The sequence below is a fragment of the Anolis sagrei genome, chromosome 1, assembly GCF_037176765.1.
Source record: "Anolis sagrei isolate rAnoSag1 chromosome 1, rAnoSag1.mat, whole genome shotgun sequence".
Taxonomy (NCBI): domain Eukaryota; kingdom Metazoa; phylum Chordata; class Lepidosauria; order Squamata; family Dactyloidae; genus Anolis; species Anolis sagrei.
The window spans coordinates 39678996-39692099 of NC_090021.1; the positions used below are offsets into that span (position 1 = coordinate 39678996).

The 13104-nt window shown below is 39.9% G+C and overlaps 1 protein-coding gene and 1 long non-coding RNA gene across 2 annotated transcripts in view; one reads left to right on the forward strand and one right to left on the reverse strand.

Annotated features, from left to right (window-relative positions):
• SDE2 (SDE2 telomere maintenance homolog) lies at nt 1-8738 on the reverse strand. Its single transcript, XM_060754174.2, has 7 exons — nt 8559-8738; nt 6637-6754; nt 5308-5419; nt 3671-3840; nt 3275-3383; nt 1796-2159; nt 1-899 (listed from the first exon to the last, which is right to left on the reverse strand). Exons 1-7 carry the CDS (start codon nt 8664-8666, stop codon nt 684-686), a joined length of 1197 nt encoding a protein of 398 aa, XP_060610157.2. The 5' UTR covers nt 8667-8738; the 3' UTR covers nt 1-683.
• Nucleotides 8704-13104, forward strand: part of LOC132761369 (uncharacterized) — a 25552-nt gene continuing 21151 nt past the window's right edge. The window contains exon 1 of the long non-coding RNA XR_010909248.1: nt 8704-8909. This is a non-coding gene — a long non-coding RNA (uncharacterized lncRNA). The remainder of the gene's footprint in view (nt 8910-13104) is intronic.

Here is a 13104-nt window from a genome sequence, read left to right on the forward strand (position 1 = left end):
TTGTTTGTCTATCTATGCAACATAGTTTTTATTTTAAAAAATAGAAATAGTAGACACTTTTAGTTCATACACAATTTATCAAAACTTTAAAGGTTCAATCGTTGCTTGTTAAGGGAATCCAGCAAGGTCTACTCACAAGGTGTCCACAGAACCTGCCTGAAGATCACCCTTCCCCAAGGTGATGAGTAGCAGTCCTTATCTGTCTGTATTCTTGCAAAAACTATTCAGTTAATATCAATCTTGCACCTTAATTGGGTTTTAGGAAGCCATGTTACTTTAATTTTTCTTAATATATAATTTAGAATCTTAGGTCATAACATGTAATTTGATCCCTACCCATATTATTCCCCAACTTTATGAGAATTCAAATATGCCTCCTTGAAGGAATGAATGAACAAGCAAACCACTTGCCGCTCAGTATATTACAGGGGAATTTCTACAAAAATCAAAAAGTAAGGTAAAATCTGCTGACAATCAATTCCAATTTTCACTTGAAACACTGGCATACAATCATAAATTGTTTCTATAAGAATTGTATTTAAAGAACATATAAATGCATCCTCACTTCTGTGAGAAAACACCATGACACAAAACAGCACAATATGAAAAAATCTTGAAGAAATTTGCTTCTTTTTCTTCTAAGCAAATCTGAACGATGTAAGAAGGAATTCCACTGCTGGCTTTTACTTCTTTTTCCCTTTTGAGGGCTTAGCAAACAAGGCAGGATCAATCTGATCTCTAGACAGACCTCTCACAGAGAACAGCCGGGCTGCTCTCTCCTGTAAAGTGCCTCCGCATTTTAGTCCCAAAGCCATCAATTCAAACTTCAGTTTCTCTAGTCCCAGGACTTCCAATTCAGCAACAGAACTGAATGCCAGCAGATCTATTGTTGGTGTCTCCTAAAAATAAAAAGAGAGAGTGAAATAGGTATTGCAGATACCCAAGGAAAGCTAACATTTCATCAAAAATGAAACTAAACACCTTGAGTGACACTGTACATTCTCATCATGTACTGTGATTGCCGTTTTATGTTTCTGATGTATCCTACAAAAAAGTCCAAAAATGTTTTGCTTTTTACCAAAGAGGATCTTTGATTAGAATCTGTCATGGTCAGAAATGAAACCTAACCTCTGCAGTCCCCATCCATCAGCTCTGAAAGCACAAATATTATTTAATATTTCAAGGTCCAGGTAAAAATTGTACTCTGGGTAGAGAGTAACCTTTAGCAGCAAAGATGGAATAACAACATATCTTTTATCTCTCTTCCTCAAACAGTGCATCTCTGAACACATTCTAAATAACAGATTATGGAAGAAAATGGCAGGCTGGTTGGCTGCCAGTTGTAGTTCCCTCTGGACAGCTTTCTCTGGCTACAGTAATGACCTTCTTCCATCTCATCAACACTAATGTCAAAATGTAGTTTATGCATAACAGAACTAGTGGAAGTCATAAAAAAAACTTTAGAGTGGTCACTCACACAGCCAAAACATTATCACTCATGTATTAGTTTTCAGCAAGCTTGAGCTAATTATACAAAGAAACCTAGTGTAGACTGAAAGTACTTAGTGGTCATAGGATATCATCTGGACTATTCAGGGGGAAACATGGAATAATATTTCCATAGAATGCTTGGAAACCATGATGTAAGATTTTATTTCAGGCTCTACTTTTTTATGCAGTTTACTAATCCATCATGGAAAAGAACAGATCACAGACAGTACAAAAAGTTCCTTAAGTGGATCTGGAATATATAATGAGTTCATCTGCAGAGTCAGAAATAACTTCTTGTACTTACAGTGTCCTGCAACTGGCTCACGGTTTTCTCAGCACTTAATGCCTTTGCTTCCTTTTCCTCATTTGGGGTCCGGTCTGCTTCATGGTTTTCATTAGCTGCAGTTTCATTAGTAGGTGGATCTTCGGCCAGACCACTTTTATCATCTTCCTCTTGTGTCTGCAATTGTTCAGCTGTGTCAGAGACTGAATTACAGCTTACAGAATCCTCAGAACTGCTGGGACATTGTTCTGTTCCATCATCCATTTGGATATGGTTGCCAGTGGATGCTGAGCAACTTCCTGATGTACTAGGAGACTGATCATCTTCACTGTCATCACTGCTTTGTGAACTATCCTCTGAATCCTCCAATCCTTCCATGCCCAACCTGTCACAATCAGCAGAAAACCGTTTTTAAGACGTTCATGAACTTTTGCAAATAGCAATCAATGATACACAAAATGCAACGACCAAGAACTTGCTTGCCCCACAATTATAAAAGGGGCACAAGTTTCGTCCCACAGTGAAAACAATGGAACATCAGTGATGTTCTTCTATTGGTGAGATCTCGTACAAGACATAGCAGCTTTAAGATATTAAAGAGTAGAATTTTTCTAAAAGTATTTCAGCAGGAAAAATCATTTGCACTCCAACTACCAAGACATCAATCCTATCACATTTATACTCTATCTAAAAGGGCTCCTTCAATAGTCATACTTGGAGTTATACTGTTCAACCACTGAAAAACATAAACAAACATTTTAAAGAAATTTTCTAGTTCCTCCATAGTGCACTCTTCTCGATATAAGAAATAAATGTGCTGAATTGCTGTGTTATTTGCTTATTTATTTATTTTATTTATTTACCATATTTATACCTGCCCTTCTTACCATCTTGGGGACTCAGGACAGCTTATATATATATAGGCTGCGATTCAATGCCATACAAAAATAAATCAGTAAATAAACATATATATTTAAACAATCATTGAAACATATCAAACATGAAAAAACACTTATTTAAAATAATGCAATCTGATATCATAGTCCATGGCTGTTCCAGATTGTCACTGCACTATTCCATGTTCTTATTGAACTGGTAGATTACTACCCAAACGCTCGATCCCATATCCACATTTTTAGTTTTTTCCTGAAGGTCAGGAGGGAGGGGGCTGATCTAATGTTGCTGGGCAGGGAGTTCCATGGCTGAGAGGCCACCACTGAGAAGTCCCTGTCTCTCGTCCCCACCAGTTGCACCTCAGAAGAAGGTGGGACCAAGAGAAAGGCCTCCACAGATGATCTTAACCTCCTAAATTGCTCATAGAGGGAGATACGTTTGCTTAAATGCAAAACAGGAAAGAGCCATGAAATCGCCCATTCCATAGGAGTTCTTGCAGTTCTTAGGATCTCAGGCCACTGTATGGTAATTCATGTCATCTAGAACAAAAGTAATTCTGAATGTTTTTTGAAAAATGCTATCAATTGTGACTTCCTGTTTTCTTACCACAAACATTTTTTCTTTTTTGATGGTGCTCCCTTTTCAGGCTCATTTAATCGTTTTTGACTCTCGCCACTTTCTGGTGATACCATTGTGCTGGAAGAAGCCTGCATACCTGAAATACGGCAGATGAATAAATCAGTAAAAATTTCCTAATAAAAAATACCCTGCACAAATCAGCCCATCTTCTGGAAATATTTTCAATTCGAAAATTCTCAGAAATTACACATAATTAAAGAGACCTAAGATATAGCTGAGGACAAATAAATGCTTGAGAACACACAAGTGACTCAATTTCATTTAAAACTGGTTAACTGAAAAACTATTTAGCTACAACTAGAAAAGAACCCAAACACCTGAGAAACAAAACACTGTATTAAGGAACAACATTTTCAATTGTACCTTTGAGGACAGAATCCTCCAGCCTCTCTGCCATCTCATGACATTGCTGCTGATAGTCTGGATTAGTGAAAAAGTGCTTTGGCTCAGTAAGTTTGCGTTTCAGTCTTTCTAAACGTCTTTGTTCCTTGTCTGCTTCACGTTCTGCTTGCTGCTTCACCCACTCAGCCATCCTGCAAGGGAGAACAAGTGAAACGATGCATTTCATTGTGAAAACCTTCCAGTAATTTGGGTCATTCCTCTTGTCTATCACATGTAAATGCATGAAAACACACTCCTGAAACTGATGGACAAGGAGTGACTCTGGAGACAGCTAAACAGAAAAAAGAATAATCCTCAGGGCATTTGATTATTGTAGAGAAAGTTAAAACAGGGAAGAACATCTCTTGCTGTCTAAGTCCACTTCCATCACATGCTTGATTGCTTCACAATTACAATTTCCATGAAACTTGCTACCTGGTGAGATTAGGCAAGCCTCCACCCTAGCAGACTTTAAGAAAGCTCTAAAGACTTGGCTTTTCCGATGTGCCTTTGGAGTGACCATATTCCAGTCCTGTTGTTTCTCCTACACTGTTTCCCTCATATTGCACTTTCCCCCATCTTATTGAAAATCTAATTCCACTATTCAGTCTTCTACAAGCTCCTCCCCCACAAATGTACTTTTGCATTGCTATCTCATCCAGAGTTTTATCATTTTATGTCGTGCATTTGTCCGCCCACTGTGTTTTATTTTCCATTATGTTATTTTGTACTGTTTATTTTACTCGATTGTTTATTTATTTTACTGTGATGTTATTTTGTTGTTTATATTTTATGTTGCTGTAATGTATCGCTGGGCTTGGCCTCATGTAAACTGCTCCGAGTCCCCTTTGGGGAGATGGTGGCGGGGTATAAATAAAGTTTTTATTATTATTAAATGACAGCTTTTCAAGATGAAATGCTTTAATAAGAACATCAAAGAGCTCTAGTTTTACAGAACTTAACTAATTTTCCTCAATATCATATAACAGGACAAAATGCAGTACTGAACAGAAACTTTATCATTGATCACAGGTGACTACATAAGAACTAGAATCATCACAAAATAATTTTAACTAGTCTTTTGAAATTGAAACCTATTCCTAGGGTTTCTTGAATGATAAATATTTTCACTGATCACTGTGTTCTCATGAGGACTTTTAATTCACAAGATCTGAGGAATATTTGAAGACTTAAACCAGGGGTCCTCAAACTAAGGCCCAGGAGCCAGATACGGCCCTCCAAGGTCATTTACCCGGCCCTCGCTCAGGGTCAACCTAAATCTGAAATGACTTGAAAGCACACAACAGCAACAATTCTATCTCATCAGCCAAAAGCAGGCCCACACTTACCATTAAAATACTAATAAGTTTATATTTGTTAAAATTGTTTTTCATTTTAATTATAGTATTGCTTTTAGGTGTTTTTTGTACTACAAATAAAATATGTGCAGTGTGAATAGCAATTCATTCATATTTTTTTTCAAATTATAATCTGGCCCACCAAAAGTTTGAGGGACTGTGACCTGGCCCTCTGTTGAAAAAGTTTGTGGACCTCTGACTTAAACAATAATGACAATGCAAACATTGTGTGTCTGTGTCCGAAATAATTAAATGCCTTACGCTTTTTCATGGTTTACATCTCGAAGTCTTCTCCCACTGAGATCTCTGCAAGCTTCTCTGTTTGTTGTTTTCTCTATTTGAGCACCAAGTGCCCGGAGCATGGATCCAAAACCTGGGAGGAAATAAAAAATATGTTAAATGCATAAATACAAGGATGGAAGCATTTTAGAGGATGGTAACATTCCACATAACAACAAACTTGCAGAGCTTTTAATAAGAGTTGTTATATATTTTAGAAAATATTTTACACCAATACAAAGTGACCTTTTTATCTGTCTTAAATTGGAAAGCTGAACAAGTTCCAACCTTGAGAGAATACCTGAAGTTTGGCAAAATTGTCCAATAATAAAAATGCCCTTTGAGAAGTAAATTGCTACCAGGTTACAGTGTATTCTAACACAGACAAGTAGTGTAATGGAAATAACTGAAGATATCCAACATTTCATTTGTGTCATTTCACAGTCCATGACTGTGTGAGTAATACAAAAAAATCAAAAAGTTCCAGGAGAAATAAGGGCATCCGTATATTGCAACGATACAGAAAATTCACTGTTTTTAATAGCAACAATGTGCACTGGAATTCTTGGAAGATATTTCAATGCATCCTGCACAGTCCATGGCATGGATCATTTTTTTAAGGAGTCTTTCAGAACTATAGTTTGCAAACCATAAGAACTATAAATTACAAGTAAACCACGAAGGGTTCAAATAATGCTACTGAGATGAAGGCACATATCCTTTCTAAGAAGTTGGGAGTTTCCCCAGTCCTGTCAGTTACTGCTTACAAACATAATATAAGTAAAGGATTCAAAAGTAAAGGTGAAATTTAGAAATAACTGTATATAATGCATATTCTCCCCAGGGGATCCCACACCTTGTTTGACTGTGGAGCAGAACAGACAACTCCGCATCTGTATGCTTGTCCACTATGCCCTGCCTCATGTACAGAGGAAGACTTGTTGGAGGCTACAGACAATGCCATTGCTGTTGCCCATTTTTGGTCAAAAGATATTTAGCCACCTGTGCTTCTTCTATTTTTATCAGTTTTATACTAATTTATGTAATGCTTTTGATACAAAATAAATAAATCCCCAGAGGATTCTGGAGGAACATTTAAGTGCCCAGAGCATTTAAGTGGGCTTAATACCAAAGCAAATATATAGTTAAACTATGAAAACAGCCTCAGACGTTTGTAGAAAGTTTATATTGTATATTTTAAAATGCACTGGAATGCACACTTGAAAATATACTACAATACAATAAAACAACAGAACTAGATGAGTATTATTTTATGATTCTATGACTACTCTTTCTTAGCTTTATACCCACCTCCCTTTCCACCACACAGTCTTGGTTCCAGGCTGTAAACACCACCATCTTGCAGCTCATCTTCTGAATTAACACAGCGGCCATTGCACTTTATGTAAAAGTGATCTTCAGGAATGCCCTAGAAACATGGAATTGAAACAAAATTAAACATGCATGATTTATTCAGATCCAAGTGCTTTGAATTTATTCATATCCACCTTTAATATAGAAAGCGATTTAACCACTTTTTACTGGAAATATGTGGATAAATAACTGTTCAATCAGCTTTTATTAACAGCCTCGAACCTCCAGTAACAGAAAATAACCATTCGCAATTACATAAGGAATCCCTTTGCTTTCCCAAAGGGCTCTGAATCTTGGAAGTTAAGCAAATCAGCTCTGGTTAATTCTTAGATTGGAAATCGCCAGTAATTCCAGGTGTTGTAGGCTACAATTCAGAGAAAGAAAATGGCAAAATCATCTACAAGTATTCTTTGCCTAAGAAAATCGTATGAAATGCATGTAGCAGTCCAAAGTCAAGAGGCCACTTGATGGCACATACAAACACATATGTATGTGATACACACATCCACACATACACTTCCCTACAAACACTAGTGGTTTCTAACCTGCACTAATTACAGGGCTGTTATTTATTTATTGCATCAAGAGTGAAACAAGGGTACAGTTGTAATGCCAAAAAAGACCCCACTTGGCATTATATTAATTGTCCCTGACAGATGGCCATCCAGCCTCTGCTTAAAAGCCTCCAAAGAAGGAGCCTCCACCACACTCCGGGGCAGAGAGATCCACTGCTGAACAGCTCTCACAGTCAGGAAGTTCTTCGTAATGTTCAGATGGAATCTCCTTTCTTGTAGGATGTGGAATAATGGCTTCAGTCTCCAGGGCAGCTGAAAACAAGCTTGCTCCCTTCCTCCCTATAACTTCCTCTCACATATTTATACATGGCTATTACTATGTGAGAAGTTATAGGAAGGAGGGAGCAAGCTTGTTTTTTGCTGCCCTGGAGACTCTCATTTGGTATCAGCCATGGGTTAAGGTTCCGGGTTTTTACCCTGCCACTTTTGGACTCTTGCTTGCTGAGGTGTTCCTGCGAGTATCTCTGTAGGTCTTAGAAAACTATTTCTTGACTGGCATAGTGGCTGATATCCGAACAGGGGATGGGCCAGAGATGTCATTGCCTTGGTCTTGGCCATTCATATGGCTGTTGGCACCATACGAATATTAATTCCGGATTTGTTAGTTAAATGCACTATTTGGTGGAAATGTCTTGTGAAAACACTGAGTACATCATTCACCCAACTGATTCCACCCTGGCTGAGTCTACACTATAGAATTAATGCAGCTTGACACTACTTCTGTCTGCCTTCAGATTCCCCCCTTTTTTCCACTTAAGCGGCTGAGTGGGAAAAGGAAAGGGTCTGAGGCTGTCAGGAATAGTGGGTGTTGGAGTCCAAAGCACCCAGAGGGAGGGCCGAAGTTTGCCAGGCCTGAAGAAGGAGTCTGAGGCTGTCAGGAATTGTGGGAGTTGGAGTCCAAAGCACCCTGAGGAAGGGCCGAAGTTTGCCAGGCCGGAGGAAGGGGCCTGAGGCTGTCAGGAAATGTGGGAGTTGGAGTCCAAAACACCCAGAGGAAGGGCTGACGTTTGCCAGGCCTGAGGCTGTCAGGAATTGTGGGAGTTAGAGTCCAAAGCACCCAGAGGAAGGGCCGAAGTTTTCCAGGTCTGAGGCTGTCAGGAATTGTGGGAGTTGGAGCCCAAAACACCCAGAGGAAGGGCCGAAGTTTGCCCAGGCCTGAGACTGTCAGGAATTGTGGAAGTTGGAGTCCAGAACACCCAGTGGAAGGGCTGAAGTTTGCCAGGCCTGAGGCTGTCACGAATTGTGGGATCCAGGCCTTCACTTCCCACATCCAAACCCGCTCACCTGAGCCTGGCAGCGCGCACGAAGCAAACCCCGAACCGACCGGTCTTCAGCAGGCAACGGCACCAGCCGCGCCCCACAGCTCAGCGGGTCCCTCACCAGCAGCGCCATTTCCCAACCTTTCTTCCACGACGCCGCTGATCCTTCTGCTTTCCGGCAACAACGCAAAGAAAACGGCAGTGACGTCAACGCGTCGGAAACAGGAAGCCTGCGTCGGAAGCCTCCTTGCCAGGAGAATTCCCCTCATATCGCTCTACTTCCTCTGCCCACGTGACCTGAGGGTGGCGCGCGCTCTGTGTGTGTGTACGTGCGTGCGAGAGAGAGAAAGAAGTCTGGAGGAGGCCGATAAAGAAGGTAGGAAGCCGACGAAAGCCTGGAGTCTCTGAGCGCGCATGCGCGTACGGATCTCTGGCGGTTCTTGGACTCTTGGCCAAAGCCTGTTTTCCCTCCAGAAGGGAAGCCTCCTTTCTCTCTCTCTCTCTCTCTCTCTCTCCCCCGCCAAGGCTGTGGCTGTGAGGAAGGGGGAGGGGAGGGCTTGGCCTCCCGTTGGTCCCTTCAGGCGTGGAAGAGGAAGCGCGCTGCCCTATTTATAAGCCCTCCTCCAAAGCGCCTTCGCCTCTCTCTCCTCTTCGCCCACACGTTTCATTGTGCTCGCTTTCAGGCGCCATGTTTCCTCGCCTCTCTCACTATCTGCATGTTGACAAGGCGAACTCTTTCAGGCACAGCCTTTCCCCTCTGAAAAGCCTGTAAACGCCGGCAGACAGCATGAAGTTTGTGTGATACAGAAGAAATATTCTTTCTATATATCTATATGTCTTCTTTCTTCTATCTATATATAAATAAAATTGATTTTTTTTCTTTTTTGGGATTAAAAAACCTCAAAAACCACTGGAGGAATTAACACGAAATTTAGATACAACACACCTATCACGCCAACAAGTGACCATCACTCATAAAAACACCAAAAAACACAACAGAAGGGACTTAAAAGGCCAAAAAAGCAAAAAAAGACGCTACAGCGCATGCGCAAACAAAACACACAAAACAAAACACACAAAAGCATATCCACACTCTCTTTAGGACTACAACTCCCAGCACCCCCTAGATCAGGCCCTTTAGGGAAGGAGGATGCTCCAAATGCACTGCTTCCAAGCTGCTTCCCCTTGGATTTCTTTGAGAGCATCTCAATCCATACATAATTCCTATTCCTGGACTGCAACTATTATTATTATTATTATTATTATTAACTTTATTTGTATTGTCGAAGGCTTTCATGGCTGGAATCACTAGGTTCTTGTGGGTTTTTTTGGGCTATAGAGCCAAGTTCTAGAGGCATTTCTCCTGACGTTTCGCCTGCATCTATGGCAAGCATCCTCAGAGGTATTTGTACTCTGCTAGCATCTCCCAGAGGACTTGATGCGGTTTACAAAGGCCAAGGCCTCAAAAACATAGCATAACAAATACACAACTTAAAGCAAATCAAGACAATTAAAGCAATATCAAAAACAATAAAGCAATACACCAAACACAGTAAAACTGGGGCTGGGCCAAATGTAATGGGTACAGATTAAAAGTGCTGATGTGAGAGGTGGCATCCCAGCAATCCTCCAGATAGATAAGATATATAGATTAGGTAGAGAGAGATAGTAGGTAGATAGATCAAGCAGGAAGACTGCTGGGAGTTACAGTCCAAGAATAGATAGAGAAGGAAGAAAGGAGAGAAAGAAAAAGGGAGGGGAAGGAAGGAAAGAGCGAAAGACGGAGGGAAGGTTGGCCACAGCAATGCGTGGTGGGTACAGCTAGTATAAATTAAAATGTAATGTTCGTTTGTGGGATTAACATAACTCAAAAACCACTGAAAGAGAGAAAGACTGAGGGAAGGTTGGCCACAGCAACGCGTGGCGGGTACAGCTAGTATAAATTAAAATGTAATGTTCGTTTGTGGGATTAACATAACTCAAAAACCACTGCACGAATTGACATCAAATTTGGACACAATATACCTATCAGACCAATGAGTGACCATCACTCATAAAAACACTGAAAAACACAATGAAAGGGACCTAAAAAGACAAGAAGTAACTTACAGTTTCTCAAGTTGCTCCTGACACACACACACACACAAACTATGCGGACCTTTGTTGCCAGTGTGATGTCTCTACTCTTAACTATTTTATCAAGATTGGTGATTGCTCTCCTTGCAAGAAGTAAATGTTTTCTATTTCCTGGCTGCAGTCCGCTTCTGCAGTAATCTTTGCACCTAGAAATACAAAGTCTGTCACTGCCTCCACGTTGTCTCCCTCTATTTGCCTCTATTTTGACTATAGTTACACTTAAAAATGTATTTATTCCAATGTACATACAAATTCAACTAAAGAACAAACCTACAGAACGTATCTCATTTATAACGCTGGGACTGCCTGTACTGAGCCTGTACTATCACCCTTTCTTTGCTGGTTGCTGTGTTCCTTCATGTAGTTTCTAACTTGTGGCAACACTGACACAAACTTATTCACCGAGGAATTTCCTGGACATCTGAGGCTGGGCAAAATCCCTAGATAAAGGTGACAATCAAGGTCTACTATGTACATATTCAGATCAGCAGGTGGTTTCCGGTCTAGATCTGATATCGCTGGCTGATACTTGCCCAGCTGATTGCCTCAATTGAGCTGGCTGATGGCTGGTCTCAGAAAGAGGAACTCAGAGTATGTGCACACATTGGATTCCTTTATTCGACACCCAAAGCTTGAAGAAGATCATCACCTTTTGTCCCAAGGCTCCTCACCCTCATCTTTCCCAGGAAACGTCATCATCGCCTGAGATTGAAACAAACCGATTAAGGAATCATCTGCATTTCCCAATATGGACACGGACTTTCTAGGGCTCATCTCCTTCCAAGAGAGCTGTCCCTAAGCAGCTAATTGTTTTCCCAGGCCAGGCCTCCATCTCCTCCCCCCTGCCAGGTAATCCTCTTGTGAAGGCGGGAACTATCTTCAAGTAGTGAGTGTGTTCTTCAATCCAGAACTTCGAGCTTTAGAGTAATGCTTGCCAGGCGCGGGCACTCCATATCCATGGTCCTAGTCTAAATTCAACTTCATTTACAGTGGACTCTGCAGAAAATGTTTCAACTATACTTCATAGAAAGGACAACTTGCCCATTTAGCAACACTTGCAAATGATTAGTTGTTATCAGTAAATGTTTGATTTTTATACCTAGTTTATATACCTACATACTTGGGGTCACATAAAAATTCTTGAGTGGAAAGGGGTTACAAGTAGAAAAGGGTTTAAGAATAATTGACTCCCCACCAAAAACAATAAATTCTAAATAATTATGAATGCATGTATAGATGTACGCTAAGATGCAACCCTAAAGCAATGAAAGTGATACAGATTTGGAGGAGGGGTGACCTCAGGACTACTTAAAAATTATAGAATGATTGTAATGACTAGAGCTTTGGAAAGTTGACTTTGGGGTCACATTTTCCAGAAACTCTTACCTTCCATTACTGGCCCCCATCCACTCTGACTGACAGATTCTACAAGTTATGATTCAAAAAATAACTTTTCATATTTTACTTAAAATATGTATAATAAAAACTGATTCAAAAGAAAAGAAAGTTAAAGAGGAAAGACAATACAGAAAAATATAAGAAAGAATAAAGAGGTAGGTAAAAAAAGAATAAAAAAGAGTATATATACATGGTGTGCCTTTAACATAATTCAGAGTGTTTGGATGTTTTATTGTAAAGCACCATAGACAACCGATTCTATTTAAACAACAGTGAATAATAATAGTAATCCTTCTTAATGATGATTATGCAAAATAAACCAAAAATGCTCCTTCAAATAAAATTACTATTTTTACACTTCTATTGCTCAAAGTAATCAACCTAACTACTAATTACCAACACCTCTGTCAATGTTATTCTCTTTTCTCTGCAAAAGAAAAAATGATTCCCAGTCCTTTGAAAAGGACATCTATGATTTTACTCTAATCATAGTTGTGAATTTGTCCACTTCAGCCAAGTTCCTAAGCTCAAGAGCCAAAAAGCAACTTTTCCATGCTCTGCAATAATGAGATCAGTTGAGGGAAGGAAGTAGCTAGATTTTGGTTCTTTCAAATGTTGTTTTCGTTTATCCTGTTTTATTCAGGGATTTCCCCAAAAGTTCTAGGTGCTGTCATTTTCCACTTGTAACCATAGTCATCCAGCTTTTTCTTTCCTTGTCGCCTGGAAATATGAAAGAGGAAGAAGTGGAACAGCTGTGCAAGGCTTCTTTCAATGGTAGTACTGGGATTAAGTCCATCTTGTAAGCACTGCATTTTTCAGATGACTGGACAGAGTAGCCTATATCTCCTGGCATTCATATACCAGGACCTCTTATGTTTGCCCGCTAGCTCTCATTGCAGGGAAACAGGGCTAGAAATAAGGGTATTATTTGATGAGTCCAGGGAAGTTTCTATGAAGAACACTTAAACTCCACATAACAGAATGAGTTGTGTATTTTATATTGTGTAAATGCTATTTTAAACTGTAAGTCGCTTGGT